The following is a 21,454-nucleotide window of genomic DNA, read 5'->3' on the forward strand; positions in this document are numbered from 1 at the left end:
TCTACACTCTCTGGCCTCATTTACACAATAAATTGATCATGCGATTAATCCGTGAACCCAATTTATGGTGCCATAAAATGCCAAACCAGCCATAAACATGTTCTCAATGTTTGATCTCAAGAAGCACTGACAAGATTATGACTGACTTTGTCCTGCTAAATAAAGATGGGCCAGTATAACAACTCAGTGCTAGAGTTTCTGGAACAGATGTCATAGTGGTGTTTGTAACACCAAGCTCTACGTGAAGCAACTCCAAGAAGCATGAGATGTGAAGGCAGTCAAATATAACATGGTGGCACTAGAAAAGCCTGAGGTAAGAACTAAGTCTGAAGACTGGGAAAACCAAGAGCTAGTCGAACACAGCCCAAACTGGAGTGCCACATCTGCAGTACTGTGTCCGGTTTCATGCCGCCCCCACCCCCCTTACAGAAAGGATATGGACAAATCGGAGAGTCCTTGCAGCAGGCAACGGAGATGGTTGGGGAAAATGACTTCTGGGGAGAAGCTCAGGGAACTGGGCTTATGTAGTCTGGAGAAGAGAAGACCAAGGGGTGATTTAATAGCAGCCTTCAACTGCAAAGAGGGGGTTGCAAAGAGGATGGAACTAGACTGTTCTCAGTGATGGCAGATGACAGAACAAGGAGCAATGGTCTCAATTTGCAGCAAAGAAAATTTAGTCTTTCTTAATATCTAACCTATCTCACTAGGAGGGTAGTGAAGCACTGGAACAGGTTACCCAGAGAGGTTGTTGAATCTCCATCTTTAGAGGTTTTTAAGGCCCAAGTAGACAAAGCCTTGGCTGGGATGATCTAATTGGTGATGGTCCTGCTTTGAGCAGGGGGTTGGACCAGATGACATCCTGAGATCCTTTCCAACCCTAATTTGCTATTATGAAATAAAGAGACGAGATTAGGTAAGCCTCAAGATCAGCTGCGTCAGATATTCTAGGAAGTAAAAATGTAGCATAGCAAGACCTATGGAGTAAAGTAAACAGAACAAACACTACAGCATCAGGGGACTTCTGGGACGGCCCAACAGGGATGTAACACGCAGAGTTGGCCCAACAGAGGTGTAACACTGTAGGAGAACGGGAGCGATCCAGAAGGGGTTGGGGGAAGCACATGGGTTCCAAGAGCAGGGCAGGGGTGCCACATTACAAAGTCGTGGGGGAGGACAGCAGTTTTATCTGCTGGGAATTCAGCAGGCCCCAGCAAAGCTGCTGCTGCCATGGCATACAATGCCCACACCCATGTGAGTTTTATGTGAGAAAAACTGACATTTCCAATAACAAAGTCTAGAATATTTAAATGCATATTAATGTTTTTGTTTCCTTAAACCAGGGTTGTCAAACATGCCCTATGCCCCTGACTTGATCCAAACCATAGGGTTCCCTCATGGGCCAGATCTAGCACAAGGCACAGGGCAGTATTATAGGGACTGGCAGGGATGGTGGGATCAATCAGTGGCGGCTGCAGCAAGGACATTGGCAGGGATGCTGGCAGGACCAGTTCAGGTAGGGCAAGCGGCAGCTGGATGATGAGCAAGGCGAGTGAGCACTATGCTGATGGTCACATCCACTAGGGTTCAGGAAAACTTCCCCCCACACTTTTTTGGTAGCCTTATGATACACCAGCTGCCCAGATGCAGTCTGCAGGCTGTATGTTTGGCACTGCTGCCTTAAACCATTTTCTGGGTCTTGTACAATATTTCTAATTCAGGAATAACCCAAAAAAACTAATAATGTGCAACTCAGAAGAAAACAACATGTGGATTTTTTTCCCCTGTTTGGGTACTACAGTAATGTATGCTATAAATGGGGTCATCTAGACTCAGCACTCTTTCCTGCCTATGCAGGGGGTCGGACTCAATGATCTATTGAGGTCCCTTCCGACCCCAACTTCTATGAATAATAAATTAGTCCAATAGTGAAATAAACAGTCTTTACGACAAAACATTTAACGTAACGTGTAAAAAAAAGGCAGTGTTAGCAGTTCACCATTGAACTAGGGAATGCTCAAATAAAAATGAAAAAAAAATCATTAACCTATTCCCACACTATTCCAAGTGCCTTACATCTTTGAAATGAGAGGTTAATATGGGATGTGCTGTTATCAGCTGACATGTAAAATAAAAGCCATTCAACCCATGAAATAAAAAACCTATGTGGAAAGCTAATGGCTACACCTGAAAACAAGACATAGGGTAGCATCTCCCCTGCAGGAATCAACTTGTTTTATTCCCTTATCTTCATCCCTGCCTTTCTTGTCAGATGCAACTGAAACAAAGTTTTCCACAAGTTTAATAGAAGTTTTCTAAGGAAAAAAAAAAAAGACTGTGAAAGCCATCTAAGCAGTTACTCACTTCAGACAGTACCTTGAGCAACAATCTGGAATACAAGTTTAATTTACTGCTATTGAACATTTGGCTTTATTGTATATACTGTAATATTCTGTTGCTGTAATCTTTAAGGCTAAGTATAGACAATCAAAACGCCCAAGGCTGAATTGATTCAATCTTCACAGGTTACTCTAAGCTGAATAGACTGAACCAATAAGCAAGTGAACAGGCATTCACTTTTGATTCTGGAAATACAGTCACATGCTTGCAGGGGCCCAGGCCAGAAGCCAGGGGGTGGTAGAGCATGCCTCCCTGCTCAGCTGGCTATGGCTAACCCACCCACCCTGTAAGGGGGCATTTTCAGGAGAGATGCAAAGTATCCTGGGAGGCTGGAAGACTGTGAGTTAACTTGAATCTGGAGGGGATCTGGGACAAAATTTCAATAAACCCTAAATCGGTTAAGTCTGATACTGTATCCATCCACGTTTATCTTAAACTGGTTTCAGCCATTTTGAAAGTGCTTTATGTGCACTGAACTTCTATTGTGTTACCAGTTTGAACTGGTTTCTAATCACTTATACCAGTTCGTGTAATTTCTGTCTCTAGCCTAAGAGCGCTGTACCTGTAAACGAACACTTTTTTTTTTTTTTTTTTTTTTTTTACCAGCTGCATGCGTCTATGGCAGACAAAAAGGCTATCAATGTAAAAACTGCCTATGACTAAAAGGCAAAGAAGTTAAGTCAATTGTTAATATGAAAAGAAAATTTTAGCTACATTTTAGACTGCATGAACTTTTGAGAGTGAATGTCTGAACAAATCTGGTACAACTGCAGGGGTAAGAGTAGAATAAGGCATGAAATACCTAACATATTACCACGTAGTGTAAAAATGAGACAGGCCTAAAAAGTGTCTACATATAACAAAATCAAAACACTGAAATGATACGAAAAACTTAAAAACAGAAAAACAAAATGTAATGGCAGACCATGAAAAAAAATTTCCAGGCTGATTTTGTTTTATACAGACTCAGAAACTCTACTGTAAAATTATACACTTTTTGAAAAGCTTTTATTTTAAATAGTTATTATGTAAAGCAAGAAAGGCCTATAATCAATACTGAAGTTCAATATTAACATGCATTGTTGCCAGACATTTAAAAGCTGGCAGAATGATAGCCTTCAGCTCTGTCTGTTTCATTGTTTGGCTATCTTAAATGAAGTGACAGTGAGAAAGGACTAGGAGAAACAAAAGTAAAAGAATATTTTCTGTGTAGTTAAAGACCATCTGCATTAAAAATTGTTCAGTACACCTACATGTCTCCTACTGTGATGATTGAGAACTACTAAATGACATCTTCTTGTAGAAGTTAAATTATGCAACACTTTCAAAATCTGGGGCTCTCATTACAACAATTTAAATGACACACCTACAGAAAGTAGTTTTAGTAACTTAGCATTGGAGAAAAATGGTATTTTTTTCTTGGATAAAATAAAGAGCACCCTAACTTCGAGGAATGCATGTCCCTCCATAATTAAGAAACATACCCTTGACTTCCCCAGCCATGGCAGCGGGGGACAACGTCCAATTGATAAAGTTAAAGACAGAATTGATCATTCTCAGCAATCACCTTGGCACTCATGAGGCACAAACCTAGCAACATTATCCTGTAGACTATAAAGGTCCCCCTAGATGTGCAGGTAAAAGTGCGATGGATTCTGATGCATGAGCCACACAATCACACTTGGCAGGAGGTATGGTCATGGGACTGCACATCATATCCCATCATGCCTTATTCCCATCATGATCTCAGGCTCCCCCTGCACTGGCAAGTAGAAAGCTCCCGTGGCTGGGAGCCTCCTCAGCTGATACGGCGCCGAGCCGCAGGGGTGCACCATGGATTCCTGGAACACCCCACAGCTGGGAACCCACATCAGCTGAGGACTCCCAGCTATAGAGAAGTCTTGGGCATCCCTACGGCTGGGAGCCTAGGTCACCTGCAGACTCTCAGTCATGGGAACACATAGGGTGCTCCATGGCTAGGAGCCCACATTAACTGTAAGGTCCCAGACTCCAGGGCCCCTCACCACACATTCAATTAATGGTGTCCCATAGAAAAACAAATTTAAAGACAAAATATCCAAGAGACAGGATAGTTCCTAAGGGACATAAGATTGGAAGCTCAGTATAACCCTATTCTCACTGCAGAAGAAAAATCAGAAGCAGTTCTGTTTACACAAAGACTTATCTAAAAAGAGAGCCATACACAGGCAAGGAGAGCAAAGGCAGGTCAGTAAGGACGTATATAAAGGAATAGAGACAAAATTAGAAAAGCAAAAATGAAAAATCAGATACTACTGCCAAAAAATTGTTAAAGTCCCCTACAAGGGGTTCTGCAAATACGTCAGATGGAAAAGGAAGATAATGGAAGCTATGAGTTCGCAGATCAACAAAGAAGCTGTTAATGGGGGATGCAAAACACAACGCTGTTCAATGTCTATTTTGCTTTATAGTCTTCACAAAAAGCCAACATAATTGTAACCTGGCAGTTAGTGACATTCATACAAACAAAGGAGGTAAAGCGCTCAAGATCAGAACAAAGAACATTTTAGAGAACTTTTGACGAATGTAAATGAAGTTAAAGTCAACAGAGTGACATCAACCCAGAATGCTAAAAGAACTAGCTGAAGAAATCTCAGAGTTGTTGGTGATAATGTGATAATAATTACCCTGAGGTAAGACTCTTAGGGACTTATGCAGCACTAACATAATGCCCATCTCTAAAACGGGGAAAAAGGAGGACCCAGAGCCAGGTGCACCTGACCTTAATACCTGCAAAGTTATTGGTACAAATTACCAAACAGTACATTTATAAATATCTGCAGGCTGAGGGACATTGCCTGAACAAATCATGTCAATCCAACTTGATTTCTTCCTCTGATAAGATAATTGGTTTGGTGGCTAAGGGACTTGCTACACATTGCACTTTGAGCTGCTCAGATGTTGATCAGCATTAGTGCTAACTTGAGTTTAGAGCAGTCACACTTTAAGGCTAGAAATCTTCTTTGATTGTACCTAACCTGCACAGATGTGACTTGCCACTAGAGGGTTGGTGAGCAGGGGCTCAACTGCAAACTAAAAGTGTGAGTTGCCACTACAGGACTGGTGAGCCAGGACAGGCTTCTATCCCTGCTCTAGGTCAGGATGCTTGAGAGATGGGTTGGGGCAGGAATATGAAGCTGGGAGGCAGAGAGTTAATGGGATGGGGGTGGGTAATGAAATAAGTGGAAAGGAAATGGGGGATAGATGGTGAGATGAAGAAAAAGAGGTCAGATACTGAAAGGTAAAGGAAAAAGTAAAACAAATTAAAAAGCAATAAAGAGGAAGTAAATTAAAGAATGTCTCAAGTTTAAATTCATTTGGATTTGGGATTGGAGCATGTGGGGGCTGGTTGTGCTACTGGGATGTGGTAGTGGTGAGGGAAGGGACTTTCTGAGGAGATGCTGCCCTGCCCTGGGAAGGAAGCCTTAACTCATGGGGATCCAATCTGGTGCCCCACATTGTTCCCTTGACCCCTCTAGACTATTCCTGGGCCCATCCATGCCCTGTGATCTAGCTAGCTAGTTGGGGTGTGCAAAATGGGCCCTATTCAATTCGGATTAGGCCCAAATCAGGGACAGCAATTTGATTCATTGATTCAGATCGCTGTCCCCGATTTGATTTGGCCAAATCGGAATCTGAAGATTCAACACTGATTCAGACACAGACACAGCTTTAAATGTTTTTTCTATATACCTCGCAGTACCAGGCACAGCTTATGAACATTGCAATGTTGGGGTGCATGAAGTGCCCCACAGGAGCATGGGGGGCCCCTCCATGTGTTCAGCGGCAAACCTGGAAGTGGACTGAAAGTACTTCTGGCCCACTTCCAGGTCTGCCGGGGAGCACGCAGGGCCCTCTCCCCCCCCCCATGCCCCCTGGCTTGGCGATCAGCCGCAGGGGGATCCCGGGTGCCCCCACAGACCCAGAAGGCACCAGCTGCTGAGCCAGGAGCATGTGGGGGAGGGGGCTCCCTGGTGGACCCAGAAGTGAACCAGAAGTGCTTCTGGTCCACTTCCAGGTCTCATGCCAAGCATGCTGGGGAGCCCCCTGTGCTTCTGTGGGACGCTCCATGCGCATTCACGAGCTCCTATTCTACCTATATGTAGAAACAACATTTAAAGCTGTTTCTATGTCCGAATCACCAAATCTCTCCAAATTGATTTGGAAGGTTCCGATTAGGTTCGGAGAGATTAAAGGGTCCTCTGATTCGATTCAGATTTGGCGATTCGGCCACCGAGTTGGGCCGAATTGCTGCCAAACCGAATCGGGGATCAAAGTTTCAGACAGCCCTACTAGCTAGCACGTGCTCTGCAGACTGTCTGCATGGAGTTGCACTCCTATGGGTGGGGAGGTCACACCCTGGGGGTGGGAGGGGGAGTTGGCTTGGTGCCAGAGCTGACCCCTGGGCAGTAGGGTTCAGGGGGTAGTTTGTCCACAGAGAACAGGAGGATGGGGGTGAGGACACTGCATCCTGCGGAGCTGGAGGACTGCAACTTGGGTAGCTTGTCTATATGGAGTAGCCACATATCAATGAAGCATGAGCAGGGTAATACAGATCAGAGAGAAACTTGCCCTGGATTGACATAACTTTAAGCCACTCAAAGGGTACTTAAAACTAGTTTGAGGTGTTAATGACAATCCAGGAGTTAAGAGCTCCAGGAGCTGCCTTAGATTAATGTGTAACAATACCTAGGAGGAATACCATAAAACACATGAATAAGTAATGCCAGAGACTCAGATGGCTGAAAAAGGAAAACCTCTAGTTTCTTGGAAATGTTTTTCAACATTTCTTTGGCCCAGAACAAAATTTGCTTTTGGTCCCTAAATGTCATGTAAACAAGAAGCTCCCTGGACACTACAACTGCTTAGCGAAATGAGCATTCTGAGAAAGAATTGAAGAAGTTAATTTAATTAAGCACCTGAATGAGGCTCTCTGGTCCCAGGTTTAGGGACAGACCTGACAGCCAGACTGTCTTGGGGCAAGAGCCATTTTTAGGACCTGTCAGGACCCTAGTCTTGGAGTAGCCCTAGAACCCCATCTTGGATTTGGTGGAAAATCATCAGGCCTAAGATATTTTGAGAAGAACATTTTGGACTCAACTAACTGGGATTTGCTGACAAATCTTTGTTTTGTCAAAAACTTTTCAACCAGCTTTTATTGTGGCTGCCCCCATGCTGAGGACTCGCATATGGTTTCAGCTGCTTTTGCACCATTTGGCCAACACAAAGGAATGAACTGAGGCACAGACCCAGTGCATATTTCTACCACGATGCTCCATGGAACTGGACTCTTTCAAGCTATCATGATACAGGAGCCTGAAAGGGGAGGGAAGGCTGCACAGTGAATCTTAACTGAATGGATCTGCATAGGAAAGGACATTTTCATGACCAACCCTGATAAAAAAAATTTACATCATCACAAAAATTAGAGACAGGTAGCATTTATTTATTTATATATAAACTTTAAAAGAACATTGAAACGCCAGAATATCAAATGGGTATTTTGTTACTGCCATTTAATAAAAATCAATAAAGTTGTCACGTTCACTTCCGAACAAAGAAAGATTCTTCCCTATAGTCTTTTATTGAGTATTTTGTCTAACTGCAATTTGCAATCTATCTTGGGTGAATATTTCAGTGTTTAACCAACTTCACTATTAGAATTTTTTTCCTTGAGAAAAAAAAAATATAGTGTGCATCTTCCACAAATAGATTCAATGCCTTTTCCTGGGACATACCAGGAAGGCATCACTGCATGACTCAACCTCAAAAAGTTGTATTAAAAAGAAACCGTATTTTTAGGTAGCTCAATACATCAAACAAAAAAACATCCAGGCATAATACACAAGAGTCTTTATATAACTATCTACGTATCTTGATAGATGCTGCTATAAGTGGGGCAATGTATCTAATGAATGGGTAACGCTAATATCTATGTTTCATTCTCTTGTTTTTTCTTCCACCTTTAGAGATAACCTAATCGTTCAGTGTCTTGCAAGGTCTGGGGTTTATACAAGCACAATCTAAATAAAACTTCTCCACAACAGGACAGGTAAGGTTGAAGGAAATGACTTGTAAAAATAGCAGAGGCTGGATTACTTCCAACCTTTCCAGCTTCTCCAGGTCCACTTGAATCAACAGCCTATCTTCTATGCTTTTCCCCATAATTTGGTATTGTCTGCAAACTTGGCAAGTGTACTTTCCACATCCTCATCTAAATTGTTGATAAAGATGTTAAACAGCACAGGGCCAAGAGCCAAACTCTGAGGGACACCACTGGCCACCTTCCGCCAAGATGATACAGACCAGTCCACTAACACTCTCTGGGGTTGACCCCTTTTATGTAGTTCTCAATCACTTTGAGATCTTGTGAGTTGAAAAAGAGAAGCCAGCTATGGATATACAGAAAGCAACTGAAAGACATACAGTATTAAACCGTACCACCTGTAGTTATGTCTTAATAACAAAAGTTAAGACAATAGCAAGAAAAGACCTTTGAGAAGTTCTTGGGTAAATTATAATATGCTACATAGGTACACAAAAAAGGACCACAGTAAAACCAGCTGGTAAAATATTTTTGCCCAATTCATATACAATCAAATACAGCAACTAAGTTTTTAATGTCAGGAGTAGGTGAAGCTGATAAAGCAGTATTTGAAGATGGTAGGTAGGTAGGTAGGTTCAACATCACTGCCACCTCATTAGAATAAAGGAATCCACTCAACTACCTTCCTTTAAAAAAAGCATTAAAATTAGGTGGTACATTCATAAAATCTGTGGGAAGGTATATCCTAAATTTAATACTATGCATCTGATTGACTGGCTTAGGTATTAAAGTTCTTTATCCATATAAAAGAGCAATAAAGGCAACATTACTATAATCATTTTTACATCATCCTGTGAATTTGGCTTCAGCCTTATTCTGCTGGATCATTCTCTAAGGACTTCAACTTAAATTCCCATTCATCCTTTAGCTCACTTGAAATTACCAACAATTTTTCCAGCTAATTTTGTGATATAACTACCAGATCACTGGAAATTGAATTTATATCATCAATCGCATCTACTTTATTCCAGTTATATGCAAAAGGAGTCTGTACTGTCTAACCTTATCCTACAATACCTCCTCACTCACCATTTATCAAACCTGTTTATATTTAGTCCATAAATATAAAAAAGCAAAACAAAACAAACAAAAATGAAAACCAAATTATTAGGAGTTAGGAGGCTGGAAGCTTTTTCTACTAAGGATTTCTCCCAAATTTGTTGATATCCTTCTAGTATTGAAGTGCCAGGAATTATATGCAATCATCAAGATTTGGGAGAACCAATGCCAACCAGAGAGGTGAAAACCTTTCCAATAGCCAGTTTGAAGAGATATAGAAGATAATATCACATAACACTTTAGCTTGGACTAAAAGCAAGAATGCTTTTATGCTTTCTCTTCTTTTCTATAAACGCATAAAAAAGTCTAAGGCACTTGATGTAACTATACATCAATGGGAATCTTCTGATCTTTTTCTTCCAGAATAAAAAAGTACAGTACTTCAACTTTAACTAAAGAAGCTTTCTAAGGGAAATGGGCACAGTAAGTTATTTCATTCTCTACAGAGTCAATTATATAGTTTCAATTTACTTTGCACCACAATCAGGATACAGGAGCTCCATGCTCTCACTTTGGGCTTGAGTTAGGCTTTAAAATCTCAGGAGTTCAAGTTAAAAACTTAATCTAATTTCTTCTCCTGTGGATATTTTTGTTCTCAACTAAAGAGAAAGTGTTATACAATGAGTAGTACACAGCTCAAAACTGCCACCTCTAGGCATTGTATAATGTTCTTTCACTCCTCAAAATAAATTATTTTCCTATTGTTCAATTTCTTAAGATCTCAAAGGTCAAACATCAAACTTTCACTGAAAGTGTAACAATTTAAGAGCCGATTTTTAAAGTCCAAACATTTTTAATATAGTTGAAATCGGCATTCTCTCATCCCATGTAAAAATTCTCTTTGGGGCCATACTATTTACTACATTTGATTGACCAGTAATGTAAGCAATATATTATTCAATATTCTCTTTATACTGCTACCCCTGTCTGCATTATTGTCACATACTAAGTACTAAGGAATTTGGTTCCTGCAACTCGTATTAATGTTAATGAAAAGCTTATTTCCCTACCGAGGCAAAACAAATGTCTAAATTACATAAAAATCCTTTAACAATTAAATACCGGTAAAAGGATCTTTAAAATACTTTCAGCTTATTCTGAAACACTGCAAGAAAATATTTGTAGAGTAAAATTTAAAAAATCAAAATCACAGGATCTTACGAAAATAGGGCTGGAAGGCACTTTACAAGGTCTTTTAGTCAAACCCCCTGCTCAAGACAGGATCATACCCGACTAGACTGTCTCTCCAACCTGCACTTGAAAATTTCCAGGGTTGTAAATTCCACAAGTTTTCTAGGCAGCCTAGTTCAATACTTGAGCATCCTCAGGCCCCTTCTACATTACATGTATTGCACAACTAACCAGTTAATTAATTGCATAATTATCTTAAGACCACCTGCACATGCAAAGTAGCTATCATATCATAAAAAGCTCCAACCAGCTATAAAGTAAGACCTCAAGAATGTGTACTAACTTTACAGCTGTTTGCTATCAAGCTTTATTCTGCACACATAGAAGGGTCTCTCCTGTATCTGGGAGCCCCCTCAGCTGACAGAGCTTCCATTTGCAGGGTGAAGTACAGCCACTTAAAAAGCCCAAGGCTGAATCAATTCAGTCTTTGCAGGTTAGTCTAAGATGCAGAAATTAAACCGAGAAACAACTCGACACACATTCACTTTTGATTCACGAAATACAGCCACATGCCTGCAGTGGCTCAGGCTAGAAGCTGGAGGTGCTACAGCACAGCTCTCTGGCACATAGCCAGCACGGACTGTGTGTTCACTTCCTTCTCCTGATGCCCCCAAGGTGTCTGGGATTTGCAGTTCAAAATCACACCACCACCACTACCCCCTCTAACCCTTCTCTGCTGGAGCTGACAGCACAGTCCATCCCTGGGCTGGAAATCATGCTGAGGGACTGTGTTTGAACTTGAACCAGGAAGGGGTCTGGGACAGAAGTTTCAGAAACCAGTTTGACCCAAATCAGTCAAGACTGATATTACATCTCCATCCTCTCCGTAATCACCTTCCAGGTATTGGAAGACTTATCTAGTCCCCTCCTCAAGTCTTCTCTTCTCCAGGCTAAATAACTCTAATTCCTTCACCCTTTCCTCATAAGTTTTGTTTCCCAGTCCTCTAATCATTTTTGCCACTCTCCACTGGACTCTTTCCAATCCATCCACATCCTTCTTGAAGTGTGGGGCCCAAAACTGGATCCATACTGTACAGCACTGTCGATGATTATTCATGAGGCTTCACCAGTGCTGAAATAGCTGAAGAATCATTTCCCTTGATTTGCAAGTTAGACTCCTGTTAATACAACCCAGGATGCTATTGAACTTTTTTATTTTTTCTGCAACAAAACCATACTGTTGGCTCATATTCAGCTTATGATTCACTGTAAACTCCAGGTTCTTCTCTGCAGTAGCCTAGCCAATCATTCCGTATTTGTGCATGCAGTTATTCCATCCCAAGTGTGGTACTTTGCACTTGTCCTTGTTGAATCTCTGCTGATTGACTGTGGGCCATTTTTCTAGTCTATGCAGATCATTCTGAATCCTAGGCCTGTCCACCAGAGGGTCTGTAGCTCTACTCAACTTGGGGTCATCTATAAATTTGCTAAGAAAACATACAACCCCATAATGCAAATCATTAATAAAAATGTTGAACAGTACCTGACCCAGGATAGACCCCTGGGGAACTCCACTTGATATCTCCACCCAGCTAGACACTGAGCCATTGATGATTACTCATGAGCCCAACACAACCAGTTATGCATCAACCTTACAGTATTTTCATCTGTCTGTATTTCTTTAGCTTGCTAATAAGGATGTTGTGGGAGACAATATCAAAAGCCTCGCTAAAGCCAAAATATAAAACACATCCATTGCTCCCCTCCCCCCGCTGCACAGAGCCTGTCACCTTATCATAGATAAGGAAATCATTTTGGTCAGGAATGACTTGCTCTTGGTGAATCCATGCTGGTTGTTCCTGATCACCTTGTTCTCCTCTAGGTGCTTCACAATTGATTCCATGAGGACCAGCTCCATGGTCTTTCCAGGTACCGAGGTCAGGCTGACAGGTCTAATTCCCTGGGATCCTCCTTCCCTTTCTTACAGAAGGACGCTATACTTGCCCTTTTTCAATCATCTGGGGCCTCACGCAATCTGCATGAATTCTCAAAAAGGATAGCCAATGGCTCCAAAATTACCTCCGTGCATTCCTCCAGCACTCTAAGCTATATCTGATTTGGCCCTGCCAAATTGAAAGCATCTAGCTTCTTTAAGTAATCCCTAACCTGTTCTGCTATTACTCAAAGCTGTCTGACTCCTTCCCTGTCCCTGTAGCTGTCCCTATTTGTTAGACTGAAGTAGAAAGACTTTTACTTCAGCTTTCTCTGCATCATCTGTTAACTAGATTGCCTTTTGCTTTCTGGAACAGTACTTCTTACCTAAAGAATAATAATACAAAAAACAAGAAACCTGCCAGCTCCCATTGTATACTGTTTCATTCTCAGTCTCTGCTCTCAAAGCTCCAGGTCAGCTTACAAAATAAGTCATCATCTATCCCCAGAAAGGGTACAATAATTTTTCTAAGCCAGAGAGAACCAAGGGACAAGAGTATATAGAAACTAAAGATGAGGTTATGTTCATGGTTTTAAGTTGATGAATAACTACACTATAACTTTCAGGCTATCATTTCCATAATTGATGCTCATTAACACTGTACAGTAAATAGTGAATGGACTAGGACAGTAAAAGGATCCAAACCTGATATAAAGCAAGAGTATGTCCATATCTCTGAAGAGGTCCTTTTGAAACTGGTACTACATTCCATATGCTGCTTTCCAAATTATAGCTAAAAGAAAAAGAAAACATTGCATCTACAGTGAAATGCTAGATTTGCATTTTTAGTATAATTCTTTTGAACTTTACTTGCTCCAAATATAAATTGAGAATATAGATAAGGACCTCAACTTGTTGAGCACTTCAATAAGTTAGCACAGAATTGGGAAATGCAGAAAAAAATATCATATTTATGAAGCAGGAATGTTAATTAACAGGATCCATTCAGTTACCGCTCTACTTCTTGGCTCCCGTCCAACTTAATACAGCATGGTTTAAACACAACAGTGATGTCTTTCAGACATGGTCAGGGGGCCTTAATTCTTTGCTGGTTTTATCCAAGAAGAAAGTTTACCTGAATTCCTTTTCTCATTTTACCATTTACATCAGAATGCAATACACAGCTGTATAAAGCTGATAGGCACAATTATAAAAGGAAGCTATTCTACCCAATGTGGATTTTATCAGGTATCAGTACAAAAGTGCCCAGATTTAATGGACCACTTGTGGTGTGCTTAGCAAAAATACAGAAGGGCCTCCCGGCAAAGGTCGCTTTAAACCACTTTGATTTCCCTATAGCATATGAGGAGCTTCTCTGCTGAAGATGGCTCTATTTTGCACTGTATGCTAAAGGCCCAGTTTTAATTATGATTTGTGACATCTCTTGACAACTGGGAATATAGCTTGTAAAATGGCTTGAGATTAACATTTTAAACGTAAATTTAAAATATTTTTTGTTTACTAGGAGTCAAAATTCCCTTAATATACTGATTTTGCCAAGAGAGCCCTTCATCTTGAACAAATAGTTTTCATTTATGTCAAGAAATCCAGGCCCATTACTGTAAGGGTACACATCTTGATAAGTAATGTGAGAAAATGTATTTGTTTCTTATCAGTCTTCCTTCCTTTCTGTGAAAATAGAATAGGAAATGCTTTCAACACCTCATCTGGAGAACTATAATCTTCACATTATTACATGTAAACATTTGCGCCAACAGGAACAGGCATCTGGAACAAAGTTGCTTTTTGTACATGTAGGTTCATGATTGGTAGAACTCATTTATTATTAATAAGGCAATTTCCAATTATTAGAACGCACAAACATTCTAATTTAAAAACAGCAAAAAATATTTCTGCTCCGAGCCAGAAACGCATATCAACATTTAAGTGGAATTCCATCAACTTTAAAAGAATTGCTTCCAACTCTGAACAGATATTTCACCACCAATATATCAGTTTAGTCCTAAAAGCTCATGTTGCTTCTCTTACTATTTTAATCCCTACATTTCATGCACTTAACCTCTCCATTTACTATCCTCTTGTGCAACTGTATTAAACTACTAAGGTTCTACTGTCCCACAACATATGCTATATTTTCCTGTGTCTATTCATTTTATTTTCTTTCACTTAATTTTTCTGTGCCTACCTTTATTTTCCCCTCCTAACACCTTTGCATTGGATTGAGTCCAACCAACAACTCCCTTTGGGTCAAGTACCATATAAACGTCAACTTAAGGCTTCAAATCAGACTCTATTATTGCCACAAATATCCCCAGATTCCTAAGGTCCATCTGTTTTCATTTTACAACTTAGAAATGCTTTTGAATACTCCAAGTAAAATGGTACTTTCCTCATTATTAGACTCTCTTATACAATTAGCATCCTGTACAAAACACAGCCACACCTGCACATGGAAGAAGACATGCCAACTTAGGGCATTTTTGTATGTACTCCTGATATGGTGCTGGGCACTTAATTAGTGAGCCATGTTAATTAAAAGCACCTGCGTGTCATGTGCATCAGCAGCGAAGCATGTCGTCACGCTGAGAAAAATGGCAGCAGTGCGCTTTGAACTAAAGAACATCAAACGTGTTTTAGTTCAAAGCGCACTACCGCCATTTTCTCAGCACGGAGGCATGCTGCACCGCTGATGCATGTGATGCGTGAGACTTCCAGAGCACGCCAATTTATGTGCTCCAGCAGACTCAGTTAATTGAGTCTGCTCCAATGTGCTGGATTTCCAGTGCATCGGAGCAGGCTCTCCACATATAAAAGTTACTTTAGTCATTTTGATTACATCTCTCTCTCATCTTTTGCTTCATTTAGATTGACAGTTCTTCAAGGAAGTAATTTATCTTTTATTTATCAGTTTCTTAAAACACCCTTGGAACCCAAACAAACAAAAATACAAAATTTAAGTATATCACTGATATCATTCAAATAAGACTAAGCTTAGTTATTCTTACTCTAATGAATAAGTTTAAGTAGAGCTAGCTCCGATGTTGTTAACAGCCTTCTGGATAAAATAAAATAATCGCAAACATCAATATATCAGTGTTTGAATACTGTCTCACACTGAAAAAACATTTAATATTTTGGAGCACAAATCAGCAATAGGTACCGTTACAAAAAATAACCACGTAATGAATTGTTTCAATACTTGTTTACTTAATTTACTAACCCATTATTTAATTGTTTTATACACTAAGATTGTGTTCGGCAACCTACAGCCTGCAGGACAAATCCAGTCTGCAAAGAGATTTTATCACCTGGGCCAACTAGCCATCAGGATCGGGCCCATGGCTCCTGCAGCTGGCACTACATGGTATCAGCTGCTTGTGGCTTAGCCAGTCCAGCAGGAGCTATGGAAGGAAAGGGGCAGCAGGCTCGCAGGACCAGGTTGTTGCAGGTGGTCAGGAGCCAGGGGAAGTAGGCTGGGTCCTGAGAAGGTGGCAGGGCTCAACTAAATAATAAAACTTTCATGCAAAGGTAGGATAACAATGGGATTAAACACTGTTTACCTAGCAAAGATCATTATCACTTATAAAGAATAACAGAACAGACTAACAAAAGGGAAATCACTTACTTTAACACCATTTGGAATGAGCTGTAGTTAAAGGTATATCCACCAATCACCCACATAAATTTTCCATGTAAAACTGCCTTATGGGAAGCCCGACCTACAGAAGGACTGAATGGCTTCACATTGGGCAAAATCCAGTAAGATTCCGTGGAAGGGACATTCAAAGAGCAATCAGGACCTGTGTTAAAACAATTGCAATTTTATAATCTTAATTTTACACATAATAAAATCAATAGGATTTAGGAATAAAGGAGGTTTGAGTCTAGATTCCTCATTTTGACAAAATACACTATGTCAATTTTTATGCTCAACAGCAAGCAGCTTGAGGCAAAACTTTGATAACAAAGGAACATTAAAAATGTTCCTCATTCCTCAAATAATAAAGATAGATTTTGCTGCTTTACTCAAACTCAGAAAACATACTATGAGTCACAAACTGAAAGGACGTTTATATTATAGCAAATGATCAGATGCTGTTTAGCCCTAGAAGGGTAGCAAAGGGTATACCTGTGGATAAAACAGATTATATTTGGTCTAACCTAGATTTTATGTCAAAATATATAACAGCATAGGACATTATATTACAATATGTATTATAGTATGCTGCATTTGGGAAAATAAAATTTATCTTTTGCCAATGCCATATTGCATTTATTTTTAAGAGGAAAATGCAGCATAGAGTGCATTATAAAAACAGAAAAGTATCAAATATAAAACATTTTAGAAACTGTTCTACAGAGCTGCCAAAAGCAACACACACACAAATCTAATGTTCAGAACAGGTTTTTTAGTGAAGAAAAAAAGCCTTATTTCAACATGTGGTAGGTGTTTATTGAAAGAGAGAAAATTGTTGTTGGTGGTATTTAAACAAGTATTTTGGAACCAACTACAGCAGATTTCTTTTGCTTACAAATACTTAAATGCGAGACTTTTTATTATTATTTTAATGTTTAATGCTACCATACTTATCTGACTCCAAGACTACTTCAAATTTAAGATGATCCTCCAATAATTAAATTCTATACATGGAACATTTATACATTTGTTATAATTTTCCATGTACACAATCTAATTAGTGGAAGGTTGTCTGGAATTCATCCCCCAACTGCTGTGGTGGGAAAAGCAGAGGCAGGGGACACCCACCCTTGCTCCCCTGTACCTTGCCCCCCTCTCCCCATGCCTGTCCTCCACCAATTGCCTGTCTCCCCCACCACCACCACCACACACCCCTCTGCCACATGCCCCTCTGCACTCACCCAGCACCTTACCATCTGTGGCAGCCCTACACTGGCTCTTGGGCACTCAGCAGCAGCAGCAGCAGCCCTGGCCCAGCCTTGGCCCAAACCAGACAGGGAAAAGTGACAGCAGCTCCTGGCCAAGCTGGATCAGAAGGTAAGGGTGGTATGGGAAGGGGCAAACTGCAGGAAGAAGCAAGAGGTGGGAGGTAGGCACAAGCATGCAGAGGGCAAGGAGTGGAGGCAAGGGGTAGAAGGCAGGCTGCAGTTTCCCCCATGCACATCCCGAGGTCTCTCCAACAGTTCTCTCAGCCGTGTGCCCTCTACACCACTGTCACAACCCAAGGGTGTGATTTTTGTTTGTGTGTGCTTCGGCACTGCTGAATTATTTCCTGCCATTTGTAGCTTTCTTTGCAGGGTGCATTTCTTCGTTGCAACACAGAAATGCACGTTGCAAGGAGTTCCCGCCATTTGTATTCAGATTCGTGCCCTACTACTGGTCAGTTCTAAATTATTCCTACGTGGCGGCTAGCAATTGGCTTGCTAGCCGTATAAGAGGTTTGAGTGGTTTCCGCCCAAGTTGGAGGACTCCACCAACATCAGGAGGAGGAGACTTCACGTCTCGTGAAGATCTCTAAGCGCTGCGGAGCCTATTGGACCCAGCGTGTATATCAAGAAGGCTACAGGGGTCTGATCAGCCTCTCGCCTCTCCCCGTCGTCGCCTAATCCCTCGACGTACCCTTCCCTGCGTGCAAGTTCCACGGAGCCTAGCAAACTTCGTGCGAGTGAATCCAGAGCTCTGTCCGAGTCCTTAAACTGGGACTTAAGCGAAGTTTTCCTGGAAGTTTTCCAGCCTGCACCACGACCATCTACGGTGTAAGTAAATAATCTTAAATCAACCATTAAGCATTCGTGCCTAATTCTAGCGTGCCGCCTGCCTTCCCCGATCTGGCGTGTCCGGGCTGCTGGCCACAGCCCGCCGCGCGGAAAAAGGGCCTCGGACTGCTCCCGGCCCGCACAACCACCAAGCCTGGGGCCAAAGCCAGAGCCAAGCCCCAGGCCAGTACTCAAATCCAAGATGAGGCATTTTTTCCCCCATGTTAAGATGTTATCTCACTGAAAATTGATCAGTCCCCAAAGCAACACATAGCTGGAGGCTAAAATTAGCCCAAAGGAGGTATTTAATTAAAAGAAGGTTCTGAGAAATACATGGTCAGTCCCTTAAAAACTGGGCACCATCTGATAACACCTATCTTTTTAATCAGGAAAAACACTAGTACAGTACATCCCATTGCTCCAATGAATTGTCAGATTCAGATTCAGCATATTCGGAGGGACAGCGATTCGATTCAGTGATTCAAATCCTTGTCCCGATTCAGAGATTCGGCCATAGACTATAAGGGGCAATCACTAAAATACCTATAACTTTGTCATTTTTTTTCAGATTTGGATGGAAGCAGCAGGGATGGTAGCCCCTTCTGAGGGCATGAAGCCTGCCACGGTTCAAGGAGATAGGTGCAGGGGTCTCTGCGAAAGTGCCCCTCAAACTGGTTAAAGCAAAACTTGTATCACTTGTGTGTGTTAAGGCAGAGTGGAATGAAAACAGTAGGGATGGTAGCCCCTCATGCGGACATGAGGCCTGCCATGTTTCAGGCAGTGTGGTGTAGGGTTTTCTGTGAAAATGCACCTCAAGGTTCTGAAAGCAAATTAAAAAAGCAAATAGGTGCAAAGTGAGGAGGGTGGCATTCACTCCATCTACACATGGAGCTTGGGGAACCCCAGCAGCAGGAGGTTCACCTTCAGGAACACCAGGTGCTCCATCAAACCAGGATCCAAGAAGGTGCAGTGGGGAGTCACAACATCCCCAGAAATGCTGAACAGTGTCTCACTCAGAACACTGGTGGGTGGAAAGGACAAGTGTTCCCCGGGCAACTGAGACCAGATCCTGCCACACCTGGCTGCGCGTTGCCCAATAAGCCAAGGGCTTGCAGAGCAGCAGCTCCATGTCCTAGGCCAGATAGGTAGCCACTGAGGCCTCCACACGACCTGCCTAATGGTGGGGTCTGGTGCCTCTGGACCCCAATATTGAAGCCATACCCTTGGCCCACATTGGCAGAGGCTGTGGTGGCGGAGACTGGCTTGTGGTTGGAGTGTTGGCACAGGAAAGTGAATCCCCCTCTTCCACATCCCCCTGCCTCTGCCCTTCTGCCTCCCTGACTCTGTTCACCAGCACCTCCATCCAGTAAACGAGGGTTTTGCTGCTGCAGATACTCCCTTCACCTTCGGGTAGCACATGCCCACCAGCACATGGACCATACTGGACCACAACAGATCCAGCCATTTTTTGATGTGCCCTCCTTCAGTTGCTTCACCAGTGCCTGCACCTCTGGTGAAAGCAGCTTGCCCCAGCCAGGAACATCGACCCCCTAGAACTTCTCCATTTCATTCTCAAGCTTCTTCATTATGGGGATCACCTGACTAAGTAGAGCATCACCAGTGCTGAGGCTCTCAGTGGCCTCAAGGAACAGCTTGAGGACCACCAAGATCTGGGAGACGATATCCCACTCTGTTTTGTTAAGGGGGCCACTAATCCCAATCTCCCCAACCAAGGACAACTCATGGATGGCCTTCTGTTGCTCAACCAGCCTTTGCACTACAATCATCTCTAGTCTGACTCATTAATTGAAGCCAAAATGGAATGAGACTTTTACCCAAATAGCATCAATACTACAGATATCTAAATCATACCCTTTCACCCAATGTTAAGATAAAACTATAGATATGACCTTTATTTAAATAAGCTAAACGCTTGTTCTGCTTTATTTATTTATTTTTGTACTTGCATGTCTTCCACTTACTTGTCAAAACGATTCCACTGATATTAAAAGAAATCCAATCAACTTGTTACGCCTAGATTTGGATGGGCCATAAAAATTATTATAATTAATGAGAAATGTCCCACTGAGTCTAATCATCTAATTTAATGTATATTTGTAATCCACAACTAGTTTCATAATAATTTTTTTAAGTAAAGCAGTTTTGCTGTGAATACAACAAAACGTGAGCTCAGTTAACTGCTGTAACAAACTCTACTTCCAGAGCCATTCATCCCCACTGATATCATCAGTGACGCTCTTTCACAGACAAAGAAATAAACAGATTAAAAAAAACGTAGTTGCTCACATGGCACAGCACTACAAATGCAAGGTAAATATTTACCATATTGGGAAGGATGCACTGAAAGGGGTGGGGGGGAATGACTTTTCAGTCCTGAACATGGGAGTTAGGACAACGAAGAATAAAAAAAGACTGCACTTCATGTAAAAGAGCCACATGATTGCTCAGAGTTCCAGTATGAAGCTGGAGATAGGCCTCTCTGGGTTAGGGTCAAAGTGAAAAGCAACAAGGGGGATGCCGTAATGGGGGTATAGCCCACCAGATCAGAAGGAAGTGATAGATGAGGCTCTCTTCAAACAACTAGCAGAAGTTTCCTGATCACAGGCCCTGGTTCTCATGGGGAACTTCAATCACCTTGACATCTGCTGGGAGGGCCATACAGCAGTGCGCAGGCAATCCAGGAAGGTTTTGGAGAATATTAGGATCAACTTCCTGGTGCAAATGCTATAGCAGCCAACTAGGGTCTATGCTCTTCTTGACCTGCTGCTCACAAACAGGGAATTGGTGGGGAATGTAGTAGTGGATGGCAACTTGGGCAGCAGTGACCATGAGATAGGATTGAGTTCAGGATCCTAAAGAAAGAAAGGATGGAGAGCAGCAGAGTAAAGACCCTAGACTTCAGGAAAGCAGACTTTGACTCACTTGGAGAAATCATGGTCAGGATCCCTTGGGAAGCGAGACTGAGGGGGAGAGGAGTCCAGGAGAGCTGGCTGTACTTTAAAGAAGCCTTATTG

General features: G+C 41.8%; 1 protein-coding gene across 8 annotated transcripts in view; it reads right to left on the reverse strand.

The window, feature by feature from the left end:
• The window catches only part of ATRNL1 (attractin like 1), a 1,033,288-nt gene that overhangs the window by 856,668 nt on the left and 155,166 nt on the right, over positions 1-21,454 (reverse strand). For all 8 annotated transcript variants that reach the window (XM_019485923.2, XM_059730100.1, XM_059730101.1 and 5 more), the window contains exons 6-7: positions 16,312-16,486; positions 13,371-13,458 (exon numbers count right to left, since the gene is read on the reverse strand). In XM_019485923.2, coding sequence (XP_019341468.1) covers positions 13,371-13,458; positions 16,312-16,486 — 263 coding nt within the window. The remainder of the gene's footprint in view (positions 1-13,370; positions 13,459-16,311; positions 16,487-21,454) is intronic.

This window comes from Alligator mississippiensis, chromosome 6 (assembly GCF_030867095.1).
Source record: "Alligator mississippiensis isolate rAllMis1 chromosome 6, rAllMis1, whole genome shotgun sequence".
NCBI classification, from domain to species: domain Eukaryota; kingdom Metazoa; phylum Chordata; order Crocodylia; family Alligatoridae; genus Alligator; species Alligator mississippiensis.